This window comes from Phanerochaete carnosa (assembly GCF_000300595.1).
Source record: "Phanerochaete carnosa HHB-10118-sp unplaced genomic scaffold PHACAscaffold_11, whole genome shotgun sequence".
Taxonomy (NCBI): Eukaryota; Fungi; Basidiomycota; class Agaricomycetes; order Polyporales; family Phanerochaetaceae; genus Phanerochaete; species Phanerochaete carnosa.
In genome coordinates this window covers 1,045,167-1,066,204 of record NW_006767638.1, presented here as the reverse complement: position 1 = coordinate 1,066,204, position 21,038 = coordinate 1,045,167, and the positions used below count along the sequence as shown (strand labels likewise).

At 53.7% G+C, this 21,038-nt stretch overlaps 7 protein-coding genes across 7 annotated transcripts; 5 read left to right on the top strand and 2 right to left on the bottom strand.

Annotated features, from left to right (window-relative positions):
- The first annotated feature begins 76 nt into the window (after positions 1-76).
- PHACADRAFT_264068 (uncharacterized protein) lies at positions 77-1,353 on the top strand. Its single transcript, XM_007400878.1, has 4 exons — positions 77-346; positions 407-587; positions 650-1,049; positions 1,103-1,353. The coding sequence occupies exons 1-4, from the start codon at positions 320-322 to the stop codon at positions 1,230-1,232; spliced, it is 738 nt and encodes a 245-aa protein (XP_007400940.1). The 5' UTR covers positions 77-319; the 3' UTR covers positions 1,233-1,353.
- Positions 1,354-2,080: 727 nt separating this feature from the next.
- PHACADRAFT_178406 (uncharacterized protein) lies at positions 2,081-5,325 on the top strand (the record flags this gene model as incomplete). Its single annotated transcript, XM_007400877.1, has 9 exons — positions 2,081-2,266; positions 2,316-4,098; positions 4,156-4,267; positions 4,338-4,459; positions 4,515-4,545; positions 4,600-4,744; positions 4,792-5,013; positions 5,063-5,125; positions 5,185-5,325. Coding segments are annotated over exons 1-9 (2,769 nt in total), but the record flags the coding sequence as incomplete, so codon positions are not given.
- Positions 5,326-5,442: 117 nt separating this feature from the next.
- On the bottom strand, positions 5,443-12,147 carry PHACADRAFT_178404 (uncharacterized protein). Its single transcript, XM_007400876.1, has 21 exons — positions 11,972-12,147; positions 11,823-11,912; positions 11,710-11,772; positions 11,524-11,656; positions 11,378-11,472; positions 11,192-11,331; positions 11,044-11,144; positions 10,908-10,995; positions 10,757-10,855; positions 10,469-10,694; positions 10,057-10,414; positions 9,480-10,004; positions 9,314-9,428; positions 9,051-9,258; positions 8,889-8,998; positions 8,661-8,828; positions 8,538-8,607; positions 8,377-8,465; positions 8,136-8,321; positions 7,922-8,076; positions 5,443-7,863 (listed from the first exon to the last, which is right to left on the bottom strand). Exons 1-21 carry the CDS (start codon positions 12,045-12,047, stop codon positions 7,836-7,838), a joined length of 3,123 nt encoding a protein of 1,040 aa, XP_007400938.1. The 5' UTR covers positions 12,048-12,147; the 3' UTR covers positions 5,443-7,835.
- A 1,463-nt stretch (positions 12,148-13,610) lies between these two features.
- PHACADRAFT_32679 (uncharacterized protein) lies at positions 13,611-14,120 on the top strand (the record flags this gene model as incomplete). Its single annotated transcript, XM_007400559.1, has 1 exon — positions 13,611-14,120. The coding sequence occupies one exon, from the start codon at positions 13,611-13,613 to the stop codon at positions 14,118-14,120; it is 510 nt and encodes a 169-aa protein (XP_007400621.1).
- Positions 14,121-15,804: 1,684 nt separating this feature from the next.
- Positions 15,805-17,918, top strand: PHACADRAFT_264060 (glycoside hydrolase family 7 protein). The gene is made up of 4 exons (XM_007400875.1): positions 15,805-15,967; positions 16,018-16,624; positions 16,684-17,596; positions 17,652-17,918. Exons 2-4 carry the CDS (start codon positions 16,022-16,024, stop codon positions 17,669-17,671), a joined length of 1,536 nt encoding a protein of 511 aa, XP_007400937.1. The 5' UTR covers positions 15,805-15,967; positions 16,018-16,021; the 3' UTR covers positions 17,672-17,918.
- Positions 17,919-18,388: 470 nt separating this feature from the next.
- Positions 18,389-18,848, top strand: PHACADRAFT_54994 (uncharacterized protein; the record flags this gene model as incomplete). Its single annotated transcript, XM_007400874.1, has 2 exons — positions 18,389-18,637; positions 18,699-18,848. Coding segments are annotated over 2 exons (399 nt in total), but the record flags the coding sequence as incomplete, so codon positions are not given.
- A 691-nt stretch (positions 18,849-19,539) lies between these two features.
- PHACADRAFT_200608 (uncharacterized protein) lies at positions 19,540-20,402 on the bottom strand (the record flags this gene model as incomplete). The annotated part of the gene is made up of 3 exons (XM_007400873.1): positions 19,540-19,670; positions 19,722-19,943; positions 19,985-20,402. 3 exons carry the CDS (start codon positions 20,400-20,402, stop codon positions 19,540-19,542), a joined length of 771 nt encoding a protein of 256 aa, XP_007400935.1.
- Positions 20,403-21,038: the final 636 nt, after the last annotated feature.

The following is a 21,038-nucleotide window of genomic DNA, read 5'->3' as shown; positions in this document are numbered from 1 at the left end:
ATTTGCCGCCCTGGTCGCAAGAGGAGCCAGCGCCGCCGCCAACGTCAAGCCCGCAAGAACACCAAGATGGTCAGTACGCCCAGACATCTCGAAATGTCGCTAGGGAGGTCTACGTCTGAGTTTACGCCGAGAGAGAATGAGGATTTGGATGGTCGTCAGAGGTGGATGGCAGGGTGAAGGATTGGATGCACTCGGGCGGCGACCTCTAGGCTACGCTTCACATACCTCTGAATCTTCGCTGACCTAGCTTGTTATGCGTCTTATATAGGCCCGAGGACCGAAAAAGCATTTGAAGCGCCTCGCCGCTCCTTCGTCATGGATGCTCGACAAGTTGGACGGTACTTATGTATGTTCGCCAACATCTTTGGCTTCGGCATGGCGGGCTGAAATGTTCTGCACAATTTAGGCTCCCCGCCCTTCACCCGGTCCCCACAAGCTCCGGGAGTCTCTCCCTCTCACTGTCTTCCTCCGTAACAGGCTGAAGTATGCTCTGACTGCCAAGGAGGTCCTCTCCATTGTCATGCAGCGCCTGGTCAAGGTTGATAACAAGGTCAGGACCGACCCCACTTACCCAGCTGGCTTCCAGGGTGTGTAAACCTCGAACATTAGAAATGGAGGTGATCTTAGTTGCTGATTCCGCGATAATTAGATGTCATCTCCCTCGAGAAGTCCGGCGAGCACTTTCGTCTTCTCTACGACGTCAAGGGCCGCTTTACTGTCCACCGTATCACCCCCGAGGAGGCTACCTACAAGCTTCTGAAGGTCAAGAAGATTGGTATTGGTGCTAAGGGCGTCCCATACATTATCACCCACGACGGCCGCACTATCCGTTACCCTGACCCTCTGATCAAGGTCAACGACACCGTCAAGTTCGAGTTCGAGACTGGCAAGATCACCGATTTCGTCAAGTTCGACACTGGTAACATTGTCATGGTCACTGGTGGTCGTAACATGGGCCGTGCTGGTGTCATCGTCCACCGTGAGAAGCACATTGGTGGCTACGACATTGTCCACATCAAGGACTCTCTTGACCGCACCTTCGCTACACGGTGTGTTCGATTTCCCTCTGTTTCCGGAAAGTAGATGGTTAAATCAAATTCAGAATCTCGAACGTCTTCGTCATTGGTGAGGGCATCAAGCCTTGGATCTCCCTTCCCCGGGGCAAGGGTACCAAACTCACCATCACCGAAGAGCGGGACGTGCGCAGGAGACAACGAGCTGCCGAGCAGTAGGCGGGTTGTATTATTCTTTTCCCATTCGTACTGCTTTCCACTGCATTATGTCATGTTATGTGTGCTCTTCCACGACGCCGAAAACTGCAATATGCATGATGTCCTCGGGCTGGTGCTCTTCATATTGTGTGCGAAGTATGCTTAGTTTTTGGTGAGTTCCAGCTTGTGCTCGCGTGCGTTTGGACTCGATAATGGCATCTCGAAGTTCTGGACTGTACAGACGCGGCAAGGTGAAAAACAAGTAGTTTCACATCGTCTGCACGCGGCCGTCGAATAGATTGTTCAGGTGCAGTGACTGCGATACAGCATATGCTCTGAAAAAGCGGAGGCTGGTCGCACAAGTGTTAGAATGGCGGAGCTAGCCGTAGTACGGTCGGCCAAGCACCGGTCGAGCTCGATGTGAGCATCATATCGTGTGGATGCATATGGTGATCAAACGCGACCATAGCAGCATGACCATGCTGACGTATATCATGTGATCGTTTTCTATGTGAAGACGCGGAGAACATGTCAGTAGTCCGTACTGAGTATTTCGGGAACGGTGCGCCCTGCTGGAGGCTTTGAGATGGGGGCTGAGCCACAAAGTGAACACATCCAAAATTGATGTCATTGGTATGATTTTGTTGGTGTGATTTCGAAGCCACCGAAGGACTTGCTCCTTGAACTCGCTGGACATTTTGAGGCCGTGAGCATTGTGGCGCATCAATAGTGTACTGACAACGGCGATCAATGAACTCTTAACCCGAGGCAGAGCTGACTGAACCCTAACCCTAATTAGCACAGGTACAGTGCAATTAATGATGGGCGTTTGTCAATATTGGTCATCTCCCCCACTCCCAATTGGCGGCAGAGATGCGCAGCTGCCCTCGCTTTCGTCCACTCGGATGTCGTCCAGATACGCAGCCTCCGACTACGATTCCGCAGAAACTCGTCCAGACAAACCACTGGTTGTCAAGTGCAATTATGAAGGGTTAAATAAGCGCATAACGTTCAGTTCAAGCCGAACATGCACCTTCGACCTCCTGAAACATCGAGTGCGTATCCTTCGATGCTTTGCCGTTGGGGATTACTCATATTCTGCAGGTGGAACAATGTTTTTCTCTATCTCAGACCTCTTACGCGATAGCATACACCGACGACGACGGCGAAACGACGGTTATTACCACGGAGGGGGACCTCACTGAAGCAATCCGCTACTTCTATCCTGGCGGAGCCGACGATCCCCCACTCTCCTCCACCGCTTCGATCCTGTCGGGGCGCAGTTTTGGTCGCGGAAAGATCACTCTACGTGTCAAGATAACGATCGACTACGACGGGCCGAGTCTGTCTGACACTTCTTCACTGGCGAGTACCGACGAGTATCAGAACCGCAACGATGACAGCTTTTCCCTGTCCCTGTCTACTTCCTCTGCTGGGTCTTTTGGTTTGGAACCGGATGATGATGCGAGGACTGTGAGCTCAAAGGACACCGGCGCACGTCCACGGTCGAAGTACAGTTTCTTCCGGTCTCGTGGTACGAAAACGGTAGTGCCTGGGGCTTGCAAGACGTCGCGTCCAGTTACGAACGACGAGTGGGAAGAGGAAACAGTTTCAAGTGTTCCGAAGACATTATCCCTCAGTGGTGGAGGCGGAGGAAGTGTACTACCTTCCATCGAGGACAATGACGAGGATGCCGTGTTCGAAAGGCTCAGGGAGCAGGAGGCAGAGAACAACGAGGATCCGCAGTCTTCGAGCTACGGAAGCACCGCTTTGCAGAACGAGCGTGGTGTTGCATGGCTGCGGGAGCAGAATGAGCGGACCATACAACTTATCCGGCCTGTGGAGGGGACGCGCAGCTCGTCACAAGTCGACCATATGGACCAGTTATCGGTACCAGACACGCTCTCCATTCCCGAAGACGATGTTGGCTCTACCATGAGCGGAGAGCTTGCGCTGGAAAAGGGCAATGATGGACGCTTCTACTATGCATATACATCTGGCTCGTCAGTGTCCGCTCCTCCTAGCGTTGACTCTGGATTTGATGATGACTCAAGCGTGGTATATGATGCTGACAGAGCTGAAACATCGGATATGCGACCGCCTTCCAGGGACGGGTCGTGGCAAGACAGCAATTCCAGGCCTTCGTCATCTAGCCGCCATTCCCCAAACCATCGCTCTTACTCAGAACCCATCTTGACGCGCGAAGAGCTTCCTCCTGATATCCCTGCGGAACTCCTGCCATTCATTACTCAACCTCCGCCGCCCCCGGCAGATCCAACCGACTGCTCGAGCTGCGGTGCCTTGCTGGAGCAGCTGCGCTATGTCTGCGCAACATGTGGCGAGAAGGAGCCAGCTAGCAGGACGCGGTTTAACGGGATCGAGATCAATGGAAAAGGCAAGGGACGGGATGCAGAATACTTTGGCGCGTCGACTACCACTTTTATGTATCCTCCACATGCGCAACGGACGATGGAGAATTCTCCATCGGTCTCTTCTTGGACTCTTGTGGCAGAAAACAACGGTCCATACGACGACAGCAGGAGCACGCTCATCAAACACAAGCCACTACCGGCTCTGCCGTCTTCCCCGTCCTCTTCCCCGTCCAGCTTGACTATCCCAAGTCTTGGACTCCGCTCTGGGAGTACCTCGTCGTCGTCATTATCTTCTCGCGGGCCAGGCTTCGAGCTATGCTTCAACTGTATTGCGACAGTGGGCATTGTTCATGCGCTCGAGGCGTCGATAGACCCAGGTTCGTCGCCTCTTCATGTCTCGCCCGAAGAAAGCCAGCGCACGTTCTCGGAGTGGAGGCGGACCGCGTCACGTAAGGGTCACTTGCGGCACGCGTATATCGAGAAGGTCTGGGGTCCGCGAGGCTGGGACAACGTCGGTACGTCTTATCTCTTGGCATGGCTGCCTGCGCGGCTCGCTCATGCAAGCATTCTAGAACACGACGATCGAACGACAGTCAAATGCTCGACGTGTCCTTCCATCATCGTTGGCAAGCGTTACAAGTGCGCCGTGTGTGAAAATTTTAGCTTGTGTAAAGCATGCTATAGGTAAGTTCACGGGGTCCTCCACGAGGCCCTCTGCGCAGTAAGGACCTGTCGCTAACTGGTTTGATCGCAGTCAAGTACATGAGATACATCCCTCGGACCCTTTCCTGGTCATCCTCGAGAAACCAATGCGCACCCGCAGTGAGCCTGTCATCGAACACCCTACTCTCACTCCAGATGAGACTGGGGAGCTGTGTAAGCACCTGGTTGTTGATTTGTTAGTGTCACAGTTTAACTTGGTCCTTCATAGCCATGACCCATGCAGGCGTAAAATGCGCACAGTAAGTAGATGTTCGTGCTTGCAAGTCTGGAATCTATCTAATAGTGCGATGCAGTTGTCTCATGGAAATTGTCGGCGCGCGGTTCCACTGTGCAATATGCCCTTCGATTGATATTTGCTCGAATTGCGAATCTGCTGGGCTGCCAGGGAACTTGGATTCTTCGGACGATGGCCATAACTCCTCACACATCATGATCAAGGTTGGTATGCGTGTCTAGCCCGCCAGCGCCGCACTAATTATCTACAGATTCCCTACCCACTGCCGATGCAAGAGCTCGAGATCGCCAGTCGACGAGCGAAACAGCTGTGGGGCAGGGATGCGGCGACGATAGACGAGGAGGCAAGACGATCCAGGCGTGGCTCTCTCGGTTCTGGGTATGCACGCACTGTTATTGGGCCGTCTGTGGCTCCCGTGGAGACCACAGGCGAAGGTGAGAGCCACGACATCCGATGCGATGTGTGCCGAAAGGTACGGCAGGCGTTGTAGAGCGGCATATGGAACTCAAACACCCACTTAGATGATTCTTGGCGTGCGGTACCAATGTGCGATGTGTCCCTCTACGCCGCAGGGTTATAACCTGGTATGTAATCTACTCGTAATTCTAGTTTCAAGATAGCTGATCGGTCTTGAACTCGACAGTGTACAGAGTGTGATGCTCGGTCGTACGCGGTACACGATCCTATGCACGTTTTCTTCAAGCTCCCACGCCCGCTGGACATTCCGATCGATGTTGATGGGCCACTGCTCCCGATACTGTACGCTGTCGAGTATTGCAGTTTCTATAACACGGCTAATTCCCTCCGCAGTTACCGCGTGCCGGCAGGTCCACCAGGGGGCATCCTCGTCAGAGAGCGTCCGAAAGGTTCGTCAACTTACTTTCGGTGTAACCTAGGATGCTAACTTTCTATCTTTCAGAATACCTTCGCGATGTCCGGCACACATCTGCTGTATGCGATCGGTGTATGGAGCGCATAAGTGGCGAATGGTTCCGTTGCGTATACTGTGGTAAAGATCTTTGCGACAACTGCGAAGCTGTCGACACGCACGACTATAAGCACTTCTTTATGGTGTTCAAATCGACGGTCAGTTGCATTTCTCATCCTCGATACGCATCTCGCGCACTCACCTCGGTCGTTCTCGCCATAGGTCGATATGCAGCGCTTTAGGTCGGTCATCGTGCCGCCATGGTCAAAGGGCACCATAAGCTGACATCATTTATACAGACGCTTTGCACAGCTCGACAACCAAGAGAACCCTCCGCCCGTCCTTCCGTTTGCCGTCTACACCTCATAATGCCTCTGAAGGCTTGGATAATACTACTACATGTCTCCTCATGCTGGTCTTGGGTATCATAGTTTATGTGCACAGATGATTCACATTGTATTAATCTCATTTTTGTTTTCGTCGGTAATCTGCACGGAAAGCCCGTACCTGTGGGCATGACACAAGGTTGCGGTGCTCGCTGCTACAGTGGCAACGCGGGTTTAGCGCCCAATTACAGCTTCCCTTTAACCAGGACCATCGGCCGTTGCTACCAACTTTCATTCACGCTCTTTCTCTTTCTGATGACCACACTTTACGACGACGACGTCTTCTCATCTCCCAGCTCACGACTCCACAAGAAAGGTCCACAGCGCAAGGCTTTGAATGGCCGGAAGTCACCATCAGGATCCGTGCGTGGCTCGAGTCTCGCGCAAAGTCTCGACGGCGAAGCGAGCAATGGTGTAAGCTCTCTTGCGTACGAGCTCGCGACGGCGTTGGCGGGGGAGGGAGGGCCAGGTGGCTCGCGGGAACTGGCGGAGGAGCTGGGATTGGAGTACGATGAAGGTGCAGAAGGCATAGACCAATCCGCGTCTGCGCCAACGGACGAGCCGGACGGGTTGCCCGCGACACTAGACACGCTAGAGGATGCGTTCGGTGGCATGCCGCACGAACCATCGTCAGAGCCGTCGTCGCACGACGCGGACCATGAGCCCTCAGCAGATCTCGATCCTGCGTTCGAGTCACCGACAAAGCCTCAGCGGCAGGCGCGAATGCCCGAGCAGGACCCCATGACGACATTCGCGGAGGATCTCGAGTCGACGGAGCGGTTCCTGACGCAGCTGCGTCGGCTGGATGTCGAACCTGGTGGACAGCCTGTCCTCGAGGGCTTTGCCTCGGACGTCATCAGGCGATTGGACGATACGGCGCGCGAACGCGAAGGGCAAGTGCGCGAGCTGCTCGAGTACGAACGCGAGTTCAGGCGGATAGCGGGCGAGGTTGGGGGTAACGATGCACTTGGCCAGCTAGACGAGCTCGATAACCTCATAGAAGAGCCGAAACCGCAAGAGCGGGTCGAGCCACAAGATCTCCGTCGCAACTCGTTAGACGCAATACAAGAAGAGCCGATGCAGGCGAGCACCTCTGATTGGGAGGCAGAGCTTGATAGAGATAGAGCACGGCTCGAAGATGAAGTAGACGAATTCGACCCGCCGCCAGATCCCAAAACGATACCTCCTCCCCCTCCATTGTCCGGCCCGCCAACTCCAGCAGTCACCACGGTCCAACTGGCACACTTCCGCACCGTTACGGCGACCGTCGCTACCTCGCTTGTGACTATCTCAGAACAAACACAAGTGAATACCGCAGCAGCGACTGAAGCCGGTAGGAAGATCCGCGCGCTGAAGAATAAGCTGGGCGAGTGGCGATCAGATTGGGAGGGCGCAGAGCGAAGTCGGGTGAGGATTGAGCGGTGGGAAGCAGGCATGGTAGAATCCGGGGACGGGGCCCTGGTCGTGCTGTCTCCACCAGGGACCCCGACGCGGAGCAGCCGTGCACGGGCGGACGGCCGGAAAATCGTGCAAGCCCACCTGGACGCTTTCGCACAGACACTGTCGGATGCGACGGTGCGGGTGCAAACGATCATGGCAGCTGTACCATAAAGGCGCAGCTGTGTGTAAGATGCCACGTGTGTACACCAGGTAGCGTGCCCGCTGGTTGTTGGATTTTTATCTCGTATTTCGTTCGTATCTTGTTTCTTTTGGTGTCCCATGCTTTCGCGCACACATCACAGAGTCTAGGAATCGCCATCTCACCACCCCTGCGCGATGCACCACGAGCCATCGTCTCAGCGCTGTACTCTACATAATCCGCCACTCACCGGCTATCTATAGAGCGTCGTGTCTATCTCCTTGTCATACCCTCATATTCTCAATCACTATCGACACTTACATCAGTCTTGACCGAAGACGAATGTTGGCATTATACATTGCATTCTCATTGTACAGCATTTTATTCTTTCCAGAGCATGTTCAGCCCGTGTACTTGAACCAGCTCGTTCTGAGACACAATGATTAAGTGAAAGGGCGACCTGAAGAGTGGAAGACAAATAACACACCTAGCTTCAACCGCTTCCTTGCGAACGCCTCGCTTCGGGTCGTCCAATGCTTTCGCCAACTCGCGGAGGACAGTCGCTTTCTGAGGATGTAGGACATCATACTTAACGAGGCTGGGCATAACAGCCAGATAACGCAACGCCGCCATGCGTACAGGCTGAGAGTACACACTAAATCAGTACTGTACCACAACTCAACTCAAGGAAGAGGACATACGACCGAGGGCATCTGCTGCACCATGCTGTTCTTGAGCAACGTGGCGACGAGGCTCGACGCATGTTCCGCGACAATGCTATTGCTCGTCGCCGACGCCGAGTCGGCGACCGCGAGGAGCGTGTTGATCGCGTTCGCGCGCATCTCGGCGTCGGGCAGGTCGAGGCCGCGCAGGAGAAGCGGCATCAACTAGGTGAGCATGGCGTCAGTTGAGACAACTGGCACTATGGCAAAGGAGACGCACTGAGGGCAGCTCGTGCAGGTATGTCGTTTTTGGGATCGACTTGATCAGCGAAGTTAACGCCACGAGGTACGCGTTCTGCCTGCGAGAGTCTGAGAGATGCCACAGTGCCCGGGACAATGTTCAGTAAAGAGGTACGAGGAAGTGGGTTGTCGAATACTCACCAGATGTCGTCTTTGCGCCTTCGATAATGCGAGGGAGCATGGCATTCGCGAATTTCTGTGTATACAGGAACTGGAGGACGACGTTAGTGCTTGCTTCTCATGCACTTCGCGAGCTTGGAGAACCTTTATTACGGTGTGGTTCTTCTTACTCAGGGTCTTGTCTGTGCTAACGACCTGGCCGATGGCCCGCGCAGCGTCCCAGCCGATGTCGTCGTCGTCGAACAACACTACGAGGTGGTCGGTGAAGTTTTGGGCGGAAGGATGCCCGCGGACTTGCAGCGCCTTGGTCATCTTGACACAGGGCGAGTTAACCTTTTGCATATGTGAATATATAAATATAATAAATCGTACCCATGTCCATGCAGAGACAATGCGCCTGCGAATCGGCAGAGCCAGATTGACATCCTTCGCCCGTGCCAACCAATTGCTCTCCAGTTTCTGCGAAAGGAACACCTCGAAACCTGTCACCACAAAATGAGCAATTCCGTTATCGAGGGCACGCGATTGTATCACCTTCGACCCTCTTGTTGAGCACAGCCGCAACTGCGCGCTCGCCAGCATCGCTCTGGATCTTGTTATCGGCGTCGAAGATGCTCCATTGCAAGAGCTTATCGACGAAGGCGCTCTCGTCAGGCACAGGAAGAGCAACTCCTTTGTGAAGAGACACTATAGCAGCCGAGAAGAGGAGGACGAGATTCTTCTGCAGGCTCACCGCGTCCGACTGCATGTATTCATTCAGTGAAAATGCGACCGCGATGGCGAAACGAAGGACATACTGCAAATGGCGAGAACGGCCGGCCCTCTGGAATTTTGTGCTGCCCTTCCGCGATGCCCTGCAGCTGCCCGTCCATGTAAGCTGCGAACAGCGCCTTAGAAAACTGTTCCTGCTTCCTGCACACCATAAATACGCAAATCAAACGACCAAGAAGGGACTAAGCGTACTGAACAGGCGCAGTCTGCAACACGAGCGAGACGATCTCAGACGACACTGAGACGAGCCTCGGATCGGTGGCCACGAGGTAGTCCCCGTCCGAGACGAGCGCAGAGTATACGTGCAAGTTGAACAGGCGTGGCAGCAGACGCTCGACGTACTTCTGCATGTCCGTGTCGCCGCGCTGCGCCTTGATCGTGAGCACGTCCGCGAGCGTGCGGAGGAGCGAGTGCGCGTACGCCGCAGCAGGCTCCGCCTCCTCCGCCTCTGCTCCCTCGCCCGTAGGCCCGGCGCGCGAGTCGCAGACAAGATCGAGCTTCGTCGTGAGGCGCACGACGAGCGTCTCGAAGAGGTCGCTCTGTACGCAGAGTCGCTTGAGGAACGCGAGCGTCGTCCAGTATGCTAGGCGCGCCGCCTCGGCTGTGCGCGCCGGCGCCGTGTCTGGGAGGGCCGCGAAGAGCAGCGGGAGCGTCGTCTGCGAGATGTGCCGCGGCGTGCTTGCGGAGACGGCGGTCAGCAGCTCAAGAATCTTGTCGCTGGAGATAGACATTGGGTTTAAGAACAGTACATGGATACCGAACTGCGCACCTGATATCATCGCTTATCTCGGTGACGTCCTTCGCGAAGAGCTCGTTAACGTTGTGAACGACGAACCCGCGCTCCTCGTCTGCGAGCAGGCCTGGCGTGGTCGCTGCGCCCCGCAAGCCATCGAGGGCGTGAACACAGGCCGAAGAGTTCTTCAGACCGACCGTGAGCACGCCAAGCACTTCGTCCTTGTACGGCGTGAACGCCGCCTGCTCGCCTTCCTGCGCAAACTGGCGCGCTGCGTCGATTAGGTCGGAGAGCAGGCGCACGGTTGGCGCACGGTTCTGGACTTCGTCGGGGTCCAGGAAAAGCTTGACGAGGTGAGGGACAGCCTGGCTGAGGGTGAACCTTGAAACAGAGGCTACGGCATGGTAGTATTAGTTTATGATGTGGAGGGCTATCAGGCTGTGCGTACGGGTCGTGGAAATAAAGGCGCAGAGTACCTTCATGGCCGGCTTTGCCTGGCTTTTCTCTGGCTCCTTGAGAATGCGAATACATTCTTCACACGCGTCGCGCGCGAGACCTTGGATCTCCTCGTCTTCAGTCGCCTTGGCTCCTACCCCGCTATATATAGTCTGTATCAACACTTGTACTGTATGCAGAGCCGCTGTCTCTGTTTCAATGTCAGTAGGTTGAAAAATCTGATCAAGCAATTTTATTTAAGCTTCCTTTCTTCGCCGCACAGCAAACATTTCACACGTACTTCGAGCTTTAAAGTGTTCCAGAGCTTCCGCGCATTCTCTCGAGCGACGAATGCGCCATACACAGGAAGACAGGCATCCAGAGTTTGTAGCGTGTCTCGCTGTAGGGTTTCTCAGACTTCAATTTTGCAGATACCTGAGTTGGTCACAGACCTTTGTTGTAGGCGATCCGGCGGTAAGCTTCTCCAGGAAAAGGGGGATAGCAAGAGGTCCAAATTCGGGGGTAGCATTGAGACACTCTCTGTGGTCCAATTAATAGATGTTAACGATCAGGAGTATGATGACTCGCCTAAGTGCTTTCTTCAGGTCGTCTGAGGTTATACTATATGGATCGTCCGGTGGAGGTCTGAAGGTAATTGGGAAGTAGCAGAAGGTAATGTTGAAGAGCGCCTATTGACACGTAAGGTCCTGGTCTTCCGAAGAGACAGCCGTCATACCTCAATATGCTGCTTGATGTCAAACTCGATAACTAGGACACGGGCGATGGCGAAGGCAACTAGCAGGTTTCGCGGGTCTTTTTCACCCTCTGCGAGGCCAACGTATCCATCCAGGAATTCGGCTCCCAGCTTTTTCAGCGCTGTACAACATTTAGCTTCCGGAAATGAGATATATCGCATACAAACCTTCTCTGTGTTTAGCAACTAGCGAATCGATGATTGTGTACACCGTAAACCTCTGGGACTGACCCAACACCCGCATCTTGACATGGGCGAACATGCTAGTGGTACCAATTAGCGAGCTTCGTCTAGAAGAATAACTGTCTATTTACGATTCCACCACATCGACCGCATCTGAGGATGTAAACGCAGGCTGGGTAACGAGAGACATCAAGCCTTTCAGGGCTGGGACGATCGTCTCGGTATCCTCTAGCTTTGAGCACATAAAGTGCACGAGGACCTTGACTGGGCACAACCTGTTAGATGGTCCTGGTTCCTGCTTTGTGTACGATCCTCACCGGACTGACGGTTCATCCTGTTCGTCGGACATTGTGCAGTCACCTGAGACAAGAATTCGACACCTGAGGGAGCCGTGAGCAACCTGCAGATAAGATCCTGCGAGCATCGTTACCTTTACTACGTAGTTCGCCCTCCTCTGCCGTGAGATACTCGCCCAATGCTTTGACAAGTTCCAGGAGCGAGGTATTCCCTGCAGAGATCACTAAGGCAAGCTTTCGTACTTGAGACACGTTGATGGGAGAATGTGGCTGAGACGCGCACCTGAGACGGTTTCTTGGACCTCCTCTGGTCTACCAGAGGCAACCCATGTGCGAACTAGACGTTCGACGCGCTCCATACTTTCCAGACTGACCTGCAGGTTGGAGTCAGAAATCGGCGCCAGTTCGGAATGAGCGATGGCGCCGGAAGAGGTACTAAAGAGGGAGTTCGCTCGTTTCCCCTCATTTCTTTCCCGCTCACTTTCCCTGGATTAATTTGATATAAAGAAATATTGTAGCGTCTGAGACTCAAGCGGAATATATATATATATATACCCGGATAAGAGTAGCGCGTTGTCCGATAGCTTCCGCTGGTCTTGTCACACATCAGTCACGCAGGCCATTCCGTGGACAAGCGCGAGAAAAAGATAAGATCCCAGACTTATGCTACTTGTTCAAGTTCATACATATATGTTGTGTTGGCTGGTGTTTAGTTCTTGCATCAGCCTGGTCACTACTATGATTCCCTGGTCATGCACATGGGCACAAGCTCAAACAGCCAAAGAAACAAAAATGTCATAGATATACTCTGTTAGAGTTGAAAACTCATGAACTAATGACAGCTACTTCAATGTGGATGAGCCCATTTTTAGCTGTGAGCCAATTTTAAATAGTCACATGGTGGATTGCATCATTGCTATTAGTTACTGACTAATTTTATCTTCAATCACAGATAATTACTCAGAAAATCACATGACTATATCAGTCAGCAGCTATTTTTGTCTTCAGTCTCAAATGACTCAGAAGATCACATGACTGCATCAGTCAGCACAAGGTGTTATGGGTTTAAAGCAGTGTTTGGGGTCTTGGCACACTTGTATATAAAGACACTCATCTGAACTTCAAGTTTTCAGATTTAACATCTTTTTGACTAGCTTCAGAATTTTTTCATACTTATAAACACACATTCTCCATACATTTGGCTATTAAAATAGGTGAGTACAAGTCTTATAGAAGCTTGTCACACTTTTCTATTTTTTCTTGCTGGGCTCATGACTATAATATGCAGGCTAGTGTGCTGTAAAGGCACTAGCTGTAGAATTATATCTGGGGCTCAAGGTCAAAGGTGCTGCCATTGCTGTAGAAAGTGGCAACTATGTAGCTGTGGTGCTATGAAAACCATGGCAGCTGCATGTTCTCAGCAATGATTTGATTAGCAAGCAATTATGCAATGTCAGCAATATAGCTGACATGCTAATTTATTAGTCTATTCTTTAATGATACACAGACACTTGCTGTTGCTTACAGCAACACTGTTGGAGAGTTTATGGCATATTCTCTTATAAACACCTTCTTCAAGAAGGACAACACAGATAAACAGGAGCTTCAGTGTGGAGAGTGCAGCTGAAGCTGTCCAGAAATTTGCCCACTCAGCACTAGCTGCACTGTAAAGTGGCACTCTAGTTCTTATTAATTTGAATGTACACATTGAACCTATACATTGCATGTTCCATTTGCCTTCTTGGTGATGCTAAAATGATTTTTATAGCAATTATCTGGTTCACATCTTGATCACCAGATAAAAATCCCAGATATCTGGTAATGTGTTCATGCTTTATAATTTATGAAATCTGAATATTTATAAAAGACCATATTTGATCATGATCTGGAAATTTATACAGTCATACTCTTTATATGAAACAATGCCAAGAATCACTTCAAGGTCCACAGTCCTTGCTAAAGACCACATGACATATAAGAAAGATCAACAACCAAGAAAATGTTTCTCAAACTCTGCTCAACCTGCTACTAGTCCATCATCCTTCAGTCACATCAAACCACACATACAAGGCCATGCATCAATGCCACTCTCTGACTTTATCAATTTCAAGATTCTCGAGCATGCCAAAGAGCTCATACCACTATTGGAAGCTGTACACACACGCTTCGCAGCAGTGTTCATGTGCTTGAACACAGATGCTGCAGATCAAGTTCCATGTGGAGATGCAGACAAGTGTTGGAAGATGTGGAATGAGTTTCAGGACCTGTATGAGGGTTTTGCATGGAGGGCTAAATATTGGAATTCAAAGCAGTGGCGCAACCTCAGAGGTGCATTGAAGCGCATGTATAAGGTCAAACTTATTGGTCTTGAAAGTAGATTACCAGAGATTTGTAAAGAACTGGCTGAAAAGCAGTTCTCTTTTCCTAGCTGATTAGCTCTAGAATCTCTGTCCACTGTGTCCAGATACTTCTTCTACACAAATATTGCTTTTGAAAGCAGTGTGTGCTATCATTTAGCTAAAGCTCCTACAGGAGAACTTGCTGAGAACACTCATAACTATGTGCAGGAACTTTCAAGACTTTGTACAAGTGGTTTGAAACTAAATGCCAGGTTGGTGCTAGAAAACAAAGCCTGAACCAGCTCTTGAGCACCTCTCCCTTGGTCTCTTCAGACACTGGGCCATGACACAGCTCAGTGGAGTTGGCATAGCTTGCATGCAGCAGTAGCAAAAGAAAGCAAAAGAGAGGCAAGAACTTGGCCAACAAGGGATCAAACAGGTCCCAGAGGCAAAAGAGGATGCATGGTAAGCTCAATTAACATCCTCCGAGTGTGTACAGGGTGCGGAGAGCAGACAGGGGTGCAAAAAGGGCAAGATAGTACCCAAACGGGCTATGGGCATGTTCTCGGTGGCGGTTGGGGGCATTTTCAAACGGCAAGCGGTCGATCCAGTTGTTGGGAAGTCCCGCTGGGTCACCGTGGCAGTGCACCAAGTGGGGGTGCGAGAGGAACCGCAGGGGCGACATCCCGCCCGTGTCGGCGCGCGCCCGACCGCCGCCTGGCAGCGCACGGTGACCGTGACGGCGCCACGAAAGATCGCGACGTGATAGTGACCACGTGACCTTCGACGCGCTTAGCCGAGGGTGACGCGACTGGCGCTTGGGATATCTGCAGGCGCCCGCTGTCCGTCAAGGAGAAGCGGTGAACGTACTGGTGCTTGTCTCCGGGAGGAGGATTTGACAGTTTACAATAAGCTGCCGCGGAGCAAATCCAACCACATGAGGACCGGTGTGGCTACGTCGGTTCCGTGACTTACCGTTACTAGTATCACAGCACGTGCAGAAGAAGTGTAAATTTGTACGAAACTAGTATTCGAGCAGAGTCACGAACTGCAGTTTCTTACGTACCGCTTTCAGACTACAGAGAGAGCCTCATCGAGCTTTCAGCCTCAAACTGGCCTCGCGAGGAGACGCGATGTTTGAAATGTATAATCTTCGGGTTTACTGACCTGGCCATCATATTGATAAGTTGGATTGAAGCGTGTCGTCTGGCGAAGGTAGCATCGGCATTCTCCGTGGTCCGCTGTTTCTCCTGTTGCAGAGCGTTATAGCGGTCGGAAAGACGATGTCCAACGAGCATCAGGAACTGGAAGCGGACGTCCTGGTTGGCTGCAGCGTCGGACGATCGTACTGACGGGTCTAAATATAGGACACCGCAGGAGCAGGAGGCGTGCAACCGAGCCTTTCTTCCGACGATTATCCAGTTGCGCTCATAGCCGAGTCTGCTGGGCCAATGACAGCCGCTGCTAAGTATAACCGGCAACGCTGCTGTTCCGACAGAGTGCGAGTTGCCGTGGGTATGCCATCTGCGCACGCCCATGACCTTCAGCAACGATCAATCCCCTCCCTCTGTCCATCTCTGCCATCCGACACATCCTCCAGAATTTCGGCAGTTCACCTCGCTTGATCTTCCCTGCTGGCATGTCTCGCTCACGGGGCCATGGATCTCTACTGCAGCACCAGCCTAATCACCCCTTCTTCTCCCCATCTTCGTTGTCAAAAGGCTGAAAATTGTCGGCCCAAAATCGCGAGCGCAAAGTCGTTGTTTATCCGCCGAACTCGTGCGCCGTCGTCGAAGGCCGTCATAGCGAGATGTCTGCGCCGCCAAGGTAGATGTACGGAGAATTGCTCGAGGTATAAAGGCCTTGCGTCGTCGACAGTGTCAAGTCAGAGCTACAGCAATCTCTTGCAAAGTATCTCCTTCAGAGTAACGCTCTCCCGGGTGAGTATCGATGTACTGGTACACATTCACTCTTCTGACTCAGTGCCTAGTAAAATGTTCCGCGCTTCGGTCCTCCTCGCTTTTTCCCTCGCCGCTATCGTGTACGGCCAGCAGGCCGGCACCCAGACGCCTGAGACCCACCCCTCGCTCAGTTCCCAGAAGTGCACGGCCAGCGGCGGCTGTGTGACCCAAGACACCTCCGTCGTGCTCGACGGCAACTGGCGCTGGCTCCACGACGTCACCGGCTATACCAACTGCTACACCGGCAACGAGTGGGATGCTACCCTCTGCCCCGACGGTACCACCTGCGCTCAGAACTGCGCCCTCGACGGTGCCGAGTACGAGACCACCTACGGTATCTCCTCCTCCGACGATTCCCTCACCCTCAAGTTCGTCACGGGCTCCAACGTCGGCTCTCGTGTCTACCTCATGAGCAGCGAAACCGAGTACACGATGTTCCAGCTCCTCAACCAGGAGTTCACCTTCACCGTCGACGTATCCCAGCTCCCCTGCGGTCTCAACGGTGCTCTCTACCTCAGCGAGATGGACGCCGATGGTGGTTTGTCCAGGTTCCCCACCAACAAGGCTGGTGCCAAGTTCGGTACTGGCTACTGCGACTCTCAGTGCCCTCAAGACATCAAGTTCATTAACGGCATTGTAAGACTTTCCTTGCTTGACTCAAGAGGCGATCGCTTATTTTGTGCCCGCTTGTGTAGGCCAACGTTGAGGGCTGGAACGCTACCAGCACCAATGCCGGTACTGGCAGCATGGGTACCTGCTGCAGTGAGATGGATATCTGGGAGGCTAACAGCGTTTCTGCTGCCTTCACGCCCCACCCCTGCGAGACCACCGGCCAGACCGAGTGTACCGGTTCCGACTGCACCAGGGACACCGGTCTCTGCGATGCTGACGGTTGCGACTTCAACTCCTTCCGTCTCGGTGACGACACCTTCTACGGCTCCGGCCTGACCGTCGACACCACCCAACCCTTCACCGTCGTCACTCAGTTCCTGACCAGCGACAACACCTCCACCGGCACGCTCTCCGAGATCCGCCGCCTGTACATCCAGAACGACGTCGTCATCCAGAACTCGAACGTCAACATCCCCGGAATCGACGCCGTCAACTCGATCACGGAGGACTTCTGCGCGCAGCAGAAGGAGGTGTTCGGCGACACGAACTACTTCGACCAGCACGGTGGGCTCGCGCAGCTCGGCCAGTCGCTCAACACCGGTATGGTCCTCGCGCTCTCGATCTGGGACGACTACACCGCAAGCATGCTCTGGCTCGACTCCGACTACCCGACCACGAAGAGCGCGTCCTCGCCCGGTGTCGCGCGCGGCACTTGTGCGTCCACCTCGGGTACCCCGTCCCAGGTCGAAGGCCAGAGCCCGAACGCACAGGTCGTCTTCTCGGCCATCAAGTGGGGCGACATCGGCTCGACCTTCACCGGCTCCAGCGGCACCGTCCCCCCGCCGCCGCCCTCCGGCTCCGCCTCGTCCGCCGGCACCCAGCCGACCCAGCCCGCCGGCGGCAGCGCCGTCCCCCAGTGGGGCCAATGCGGCGGGACAGGCTTCGCGGGCTCGACCACCTGCGCGTCGGGCTTCACCTGCCACGTCCTGAACCCCTGTGAGTACCCCCGCCTTTGCCTGCACGGGAAACCGCTTGCTGACACGCTCCGCAGACTACTCGCAGTGCTATTAGACGATCCCCGGGTGTGGAGTCCGGCCGCGTGGCTCTTCGCGCGGCTCCTCCTGCGCAGGCGAGATCTCCCAGGCGTACCACCTGCGCCAAGTAACCGTGCCTCGTTTCTCCAAAAGTTCCCTGCGCTCGTCTCTGTCTCGCTGATCGGTGAATGTGCACGCAGACTCCTGTTGCCGTTGCTCGAGGAGCGGTAGATACACATCGGAACTGTATGTATGCACTTGAAAATACACATCGGGTTTCTAGCAACGTGACGCTGGGTGCTGCAAGAGTTCCCTCGGCTCGTCTGGTTCCGGCCTGAGCATTGGCTTGTCTAAGTTTGAGGCGGCGTTCGACCTTGTGACTTGTTCTAGGGATACAAGGGTATAGTCAAAACTTAGCATCTGCAACAATTAACTCACCAGAGGCCCTTGGCGATACCAACAAAACGCTCCGGCCCGACGGCCGCCGCCGCATCACAAGCGCGGCCGTCCCTAAGAGGCCAAGGCGGGCGGGCGAAGCGCTTTTAGCGCTTGCTAGAAATTTCCACCTTCTTGGCCATTCTGCGCAGCCCCACCTACATAAAGCCCGTGTTGCGGGCACGCGGGGGAGTGCACTCTCCTCAGACCCGCCATGCCGTCGTCCTTCTCGTCTCCGACGCTGCCCTCGACGGGCGCGGCACGACGCAAAGCGCTCGCGGGCCTCGCCGCCGCGCAGGCGACTGCGAGCGCCGCGCCGTCCGAGATCCTCCCGCGGCTGTACCTCTCGGGCTACTCCGTCGCGGCGGACGAGGCGCAGCTCCTCGCGCTCGGCGTCACGCACGTCGTGTCGGTGCTCGAGATCCCGCCGGCGTACACGCAGGGCGCGCTCAAGACGCTGCACGTCCGCATCGAGGACTCGTTCCGGACGGACATCCTGCAGCACCTCGACGGCACGACCGAGTTCATCAAGAGTGCGCTGGAGGAGAACGAGTCCAACAAGGTGCTGGTGTGTACAGGCCTCCTCGTCGTCTGCCGCTGTCCGTGGCGTACTGACATGGAGGACGCAGGTACACTGTTTGATGGGCATATCGCGGTCCACGACGGTCGTCTGCGCGTACCTGATCGCCACAAATGCCGTGACTGCGACCGAAGCCGTTGCCTTCGTGACGAAACGACGGAATATTGCCTCACCCAACATTGGTTTCCGAAGTCAGCTCGAGACGTACTCTGCACGCTACTGCACCACCGACGGAAAGACGACGACTGTGAAGAGGATAACGAGAAGGACCTTATATTCTACGACATCTGCAGCAGGCAGTGCATCGCCCGTGCCACCGCCACAAGCAACAGAGGAGGACAAAGAGACCGTACCACCACAAGCATAATGTCTAAGCTAACTGTCGCAGACTCCCGGGGCTTGTGCTAATAATTTATTACTCGTTTGTTGTGCTAGAGGCGTACAAGATCTTTACCACGAAATATAAGCATGCCAGCCGAAGTACTAAGTTCCAAGCAGCCTTGAGCCATCCAAAACACCCAGCACGGGTGTACGAGCATATGCGCCACACTATCCTCGATGAACCTGGCGCCCTCCAGACTTTCTCCTTCCGGCACCTCTCGCCTGACTACTTCTTATGCACACCATCGAGAGCTCAGAGTTCGAGTACAGACGAGGCCATCTCCAGCCGAACGACAGCTGTAGCTGAGTACGCCAGCCCTCACCGCCTCTGCCACAAATAAGCTCGCAAGCATAGCTCGATGTACAATCCGGACAAGACACCTTGGACCTGAAATAATCCGGACGGACAAACCGAAGTGTGTGTGCTTTTTGTCCGCCGCTTCTTGGTGAAGGGTAGCCATGTTACATCAGGCCTCTAAAGGCCTCTCCCTCGATAATGACGAGCCCGGTTATAGGTCAGGGTTTAAGTCGAGGTCGAGGTCAAATACTTGTTGCTGCGGCATGCGATGGTCCATCCTGAACGGATTTGGGCCGCCCATGTGTTGCGGACGCTCGACAGGATGCGGTGAGACTGTACGCGCTGCAGAGTTATGTGAGAGTGAGATCGCTTTTCGCTCGAGTAGTGGCGTACCTTGTCCAACTTCGTGCGTCTCTCCAAGTGAGCCCAGCGGTGCCTCTGCGTTCATGTGTCCACGGCGCATCTTCTCCTCGTTCGGGAACGGCGGGAAGAACAGTGGCGGCGGGGGCTGCCCTGGCGCGAGCTCTGGCATGTTCGGCGGCGCAGACGTGAACGCAGACAAACTGTGCGCGTATTGCAGGAGCTCGGGATACGGAATGGACGCTGGAACCGCGTCTGTCGCGAGCACACTCGAAGTGAGATCTCCGACCACGCACCTGCCTTCGCCGCGTCGATGTTCTTCATGCGCTCTTCCCCCTCGGTTAAGATAACCTCGAGCTCGCGCTTCCCTTGCTCAAGTTCCTTGATGATATCGCGCCAGTGCTCCTCGAGGGCAAGGAACTCCTCCTTCAGCCTCTCGTTCTTTCGGTGCTTGATCTGGTGTTTGCGCGCGAGCTTCACAGCAGAGGCCAGTGCGGCGTCTGCCTCCAGGAATGCTGTGATCGGTGGCACAGGTGGCGGTCTGGTTTGTGTTGGCGAGAGCGAGTGGAACAGCGTATGCGTTAAGGCCTGTAGGTCGTTCAGAGGTTGCAGTAGGATCTCGGACATGGAGTGCGGCGTGTCGCGCGCGTTGGCGGCTTGGTGAGGGGCATTTGAGGAGCCGGAGAGACCAGAAGTCGAGTACAAGGCTGACATCGCAAACAGTCGTGGCCCAGGCAACAAGTCAGGACGAAGGTACTGTAGTAGTGGATCGAATACAAGTACGGGACGCTCCCACACTACGGGCATGAGCTGATTTCAGATCACCTGAAATGTCCCGGTCAAGCCATCAAAAATGTTTCATTTTCGGAGACTTAACCGGGGCTTTCTGGTGTCCTAAAATGATAGATTTGCCACCACTTTCGTAGCCATTTGCGGTGCAAGAAAATGATAAATTTTGTGTAGCCTGAAATGAACCTGAAATGACTCAATATGGCTACATTTCGGTACGGCAAAGAGTTCATGTTTCAGAAGACTTTGTGGTGCATTTCAGGACATCTGAAAGAACATATGTAGAAATCATTTCCGCCTCATGTTTGCAATGAGGAAAGGTCCGGGCAAGGATAACTTTTGATGGTCCTGAAATTACCATTTACGGCAGATTTGTAGTACGTTTCTAGGACATTTTTGGCTTATCTCAAGTAAAAATCTTCTAGCTCATAAAATAGCTTCAAAATCCATCAGAAATGGCAATTTCAGGACCATCAAAAGTTATCCTTGCCCGTACCTTTCCTCATTGCAAACATGAGGCAGAAATGATCTCCACATATGTTCTTTCAGATGTCCTGAAAT

What these genes read in the sequence shown, in the direction of transcription:
- PHACADRAFT_264068 (XM_007400878.1), top strand. Translation starts at nt 320, where the DNA reads ATGCTCGACAAGTTGGACGGTACTTAT. An exon ending in TTACCCAGCTGGCTTCCAGG is followed by an intron (nt 588 to 649) that starts GTGTGTAAACCT and finishes CGCGATAATTAG; the next exon opens with ATGTCATCTCCCTCGAGAAG. An exon ending in GACCGCACCTTCGCTACACG is followed by an intron (nt 1,050 to 1,102) that starts GTGTGTTCGATT and finishes AATCAAATTCAG; the next exon opens with AATCTCGAACGTCTTCGTCA.
- PHACADRAFT_178404 (XM_007400876.1), bottom strand. Translation starts at nt 12,047, where the DNA reads ATGGAGCGCGTCGAACGTCTAGTTCGCACATGGGTTGCCTCTGGTAGA. An exon ending in AGTTGCTAAACACAGAGAAG is followed by an intron (nt 11,332 to 11,377) that starts GTTTGTATGCGA and finishes AATGTTGTACAG; the next exon opens with CGCTGAAAAAGCTGGGAGCC. An exon ending in ACCTGCACGAGCTGCCCTCA is followed by an intron (nt 8,322 to 8,376) that starts GTGCGTCTCCTT and finishes ATGCTCACCTAG; the next exon opens with TTGATGCCGCTTCTCCTGCG.
- PHACADRAFT_264060 (XM_007400875.1), top strand. Translation starts at nt 16,022, where the DNA reads ATGTTCCGCGCTTCGGTCCTCCTCGCTTTTTCCCTCGCCGCTATCGTG. An exon ending in TCAAGTTCATTAACGGCATT is followed by an intron (nt 16,625 to 16,683) that starts GTAAGACTTTCC and finishes CCGCTTGTGTAG; the next exon opens with GCCAACGTTGAGGGCTGGAA. An exon ending in CTGCCACGTCCTGAACCCCT is followed by an intron (nt 17,597 to 17,651) that starts GTGAGTACCCCC and finishes CACGCTCCGCAG; the next exon opens with ACTACTCGCAGTGCTATTAG.